Here is a 3204-nt window from a genome sequence, read left to right as displayed (position 1 = left end):
ACTAACTGTTTACCACAGTACATAATTGTTTATGTGGATTTCTCTCTGTAGCTGCTTCATTTTTCATTATGCCTCTCAACTGGAATTTGTAAACATGTCTTTGTGTGTTGCCATGCACTCATTTCTGAGTGTCTATTGTTCAGTTTTGTGAGTGGGTTGATGTGCATGTGTGTGTGCATGTGCAAATGGCAGTGTAAAAACAGAGTTCTCCCTGCTAACTCTGCCCCCAGCGCGAGCCCCTTTATCCTACCCTTGTTGTCATGCACAGGCGTTCTCTCTTTGGCACAAAGTAGGCTGGCTGCACAAGAGCCATGTGTTTAAGCTACACGCTTTGAAGGGCTCAAAAAAACTTTTCAGAGCTGTTTCTGAGAAATGTTGTGTAAAGACAGAGAGGGAGAGAGAGAGAGCAAGAAAAAAGAGGAGGGGAGTGCAGCGTGAGGGAAAGAGATGGGGAGCAGAAAGAGCTGCAGACAAAAACACGCCGTCTTCCATGTGGTGATTTGATCTCAGTTGTTGAAGGAATACTTTTGTTGGAAAATATTTCTGCAAGAGCCTCGAAAGCAGGTGAGTGCAAAAGGGAGCACTGTGAAAATGAAGCTTTACGAGGAAGGTTGGAATAAGTGGCGTTCTCTTCTCTTAGGCAGACAGAAAGGAGGGGGGTGTTTTGGGGATAGTGCACAATTAGTGGCCTAATGGCTCATTTTCTTTTAGTCTAATGTTCTTTTCATTGATTTTTCCCCCCCTGAATTCCCATGTTAGAGTACTCTGATTTCCATCTTCATTTTAAAAAATGGCTTTTTTTCTCCTGCCGATGCGAACAGCTGTGACAAAACATGTTAAAACAGGTCAAGAGACATAGGCCCTGAACTCATGCAGCTTTCACATTTTTTTCCCCCAGTGGCTGTAATCCTCACTCGGTGTCCCATCCCATATTTGAAGTCAGCCACAAGCTGTTCCAATGATGCAGTGCGACGAGCTCTCAGCCAGAGAGGAGTTCACCTACAGCCACATGCCCATTCTGGAGAGGGCCGATGGGACGCTGGGACGACGAGGAGACAGGGGAACAGAGAGAAGGCCAGACAGGGGGGAGCGGTATAGGCCCGAGCGGGACAGCTACACAGTGGACGTGAGGGCCAGTGACCTGCAGCTGGCCCAGCCGGAGCCTCTAAAGCACCCCTGCTTCAGCTACAGGGCCTGGCTCTACAGTGTCCTCATTGGGGTGAGAGGAAAGATGGTCAGGGAGAGGGACAAAGGAGGCACATCACAGGGTGTATCTGTGTAGACCATAACACACATTTTATAGGTTGGGGTGATCTTTTTCTGATGAAAGAGTATCCCAATCTTGAAATTTTTAGTGCGATGGCATCACTAAGTCTTGTTTTGTGCTTTCATATTTAGGTATGGAGAAACAATATGTATTTAGAATGTGCAAACAGCAACCTAATCTAATGCATTACAAATGTGTGACCATTTAATCTGAGAAATAAATGAAACTTTACAAAACTGGATATGGATAGATGTGAGAGGGTTTTTCTCTGTCAGTATTTCAAAAGTCAGCAGTTTGTTTGTGGTCATGTGTATTTTTGCTATATCTGGTCAACTGGGCACTTATGGGCACATTTATGAGTGTCTCTGTTTGCATATGCTTGCATGCCTGTGTGTGCTTGTGTGTGTCCTCAGGGCAGTCTGCTCATCACATCTGGTTTTTCTCTGTACCTGGGCAATGTGTTTCCTTTTGCAATGGACTACTTACGCTGTGCTGCAGGCGCTGTAAGTGACCGTCATGCTAGTGTAACCGCAGTCACAGACCAAAGTTTATACATGTTTAGATCTGACTGTCATGTCAAAATGCCAGCCAGAACTCATTTTCAGAAGGCCTCGCTAAATAGAAAAACTCAAATTCATTTGTTGCTGTTCTTCACAGGGCCTCCCAGCAGCGATCGCCAGTTTTGCCATTGCCAAGAACCGACATGTTGCAGTGAGTAAACAATGAAAGGCTAAAGAGATTATGTTTTAATTGATTTTTTAATTGAATTTCCTCTAGACAATCAAGGCTTGAGCTTATGAAGGTTTTATGTTTTTTTCAAGGTGTCAGACTTCCAGGTGGTTTATGTGTCAACCTTTGCTGTGACGACCACCTGCCTGGTCTGGTTTGGATGCAAACTGGTCCTTAACCCTTCTGCTGTCAATGTAAATGCATCCTAGTAATATATTGGAAACTACCAATCCTTTAGTTGCACATTTTCTCAGTTTTCAATCTTTGTCTGCTATTGTGTCTCTGATCTCCCTCCTGCTCTGTCTGTTCTCAGATCAACTTTAACCTCATTCTGATGATTTTGCTGGAGGTGTTGATGGCCAGTACTGTCATCCTGTCAGCCCGCTCAGCAGAAGACTGCTGCTGCCACAGTAAGGTGTGTGTGTGTGTGTGTGTGTGTGATAACTTGTATTTCCCAGCTGATGTGTCTCCCATTTCACTCTTCCATCCTAACTCCATTCTACCTTCATCCGATTTTTAGACGGTGATGTATGACAGATCTGTGGTTCTAAAGCCTGCAGTGTTCCCCACTCGACTCCTTAAAGCGTATTCTGTAAGTAGTTTTAAGTTTTGTTGCATATGATATTTCATTCTTGTCAAAACTTATGAATCACTGAATAATGTCTTTAACAGGTAATTGAAGTCATTGTGGGAATTTCTGCTGTATTCGGAGGAATAATTGCACTCAATATGGATGCTTTACTACCTGGCCCCTACTTGTCTGTCACATTTTTCTGGATTCTTGTGGCTGTAAGTTTTTCCAATGAAACCTTTCTTTTCGTTATGAAAGATATTCCAGCTCAGAATGATAACTAAGATGTTGTCAGCCACTGGCCTTATCACGTAACTGTGTGTATCGTCTTTATTCCTTTACAGTGTTTCCCGAGTGCTATTGCCAGTCATGTTGTGTCAGAATACCCCAACAAATGTCTGGTGAGTGCTCTAGTTGTTTGAGCCCCAGTCTTGAGAATGTTGAGCACTCTGAAGAAAGACATGGTGCTTTTTGGATGCTTTTATATATACCTTAGTAGTTCCCCAATACCATATCTGAAGTCATTGAAGGTGGAGACATGGGTGGGCCAAATTTTCTGGACGGGCGAAGCAGAGAAAGGGGAGGTAACCTTGCCCCTTATGACCTCAGAGGGAGCAAGATTCCAGATCGGCCCATC

General features: G+C 44.0%; 1 protein-coding gene across 3 annotated transcripts in view; it reads left to right on the top strand.

Moving 5' to 3' along the window:
- Window positions 1-266: 266 nt before the first annotated feature.
- mlc1 (modulator of VRAC current 1) overlaps window positions 267-3204 on the top strand; it is a 7035-nt gene continuing 4097 nt past the window's right edge. For all 3 annotated transcript variants that reach the window (XR_004332954.1, XM_032522595.1, XM_032522594.1), the window contains exons 1-9: window positions 267-564; window positions 899-1219; window positions 1681-1770; window positions 1925-1978; window positions 2089-2190; window positions 2310-2411; window positions 2517-2588; window positions 2669-2785; window positions 2912-2968. Coding sequence is in view for 2 of the 3 variants with exons in the window: in XM_032522595.1 (XP_032378486.1) it covers window positions 959-1219; window positions 1681-1770; window positions 1925-1978; window positions 2089-2190; window positions 2310-2411; window positions 2517-2588; window positions 2669-2785; window positions 2912-2968 (855 nt within the window). In the remaining variant the exon portion in view is untranslated. The remainder of the gene's footprint in view (window positions 565-898; window positions 1220-1680; window positions 1771-1924; window positions 1979-2088; window positions 2191-2309; window positions 2412-2516; window positions 2589-2668; window positions 2786-2911; window positions 2969-3204) is intronic.

Source organism: Etheostoma spectabile, chromosome 8 (assembly GCF_008692095.1).
Source record: "Etheostoma spectabile isolate EspeVRDwgs_2016 chromosome 8, UIUC_Espe_1.0, whole genome shotgun sequence".
NCBI classification, from domain to species: Eukaryota; Metazoa; Chordata; class Actinopteri; order Perciformes; family Percidae; genus Etheostoma; species Etheostoma spectabile.
This window is presented reverse-complemented; position numbering and strand designations above follow the sequence as displayed.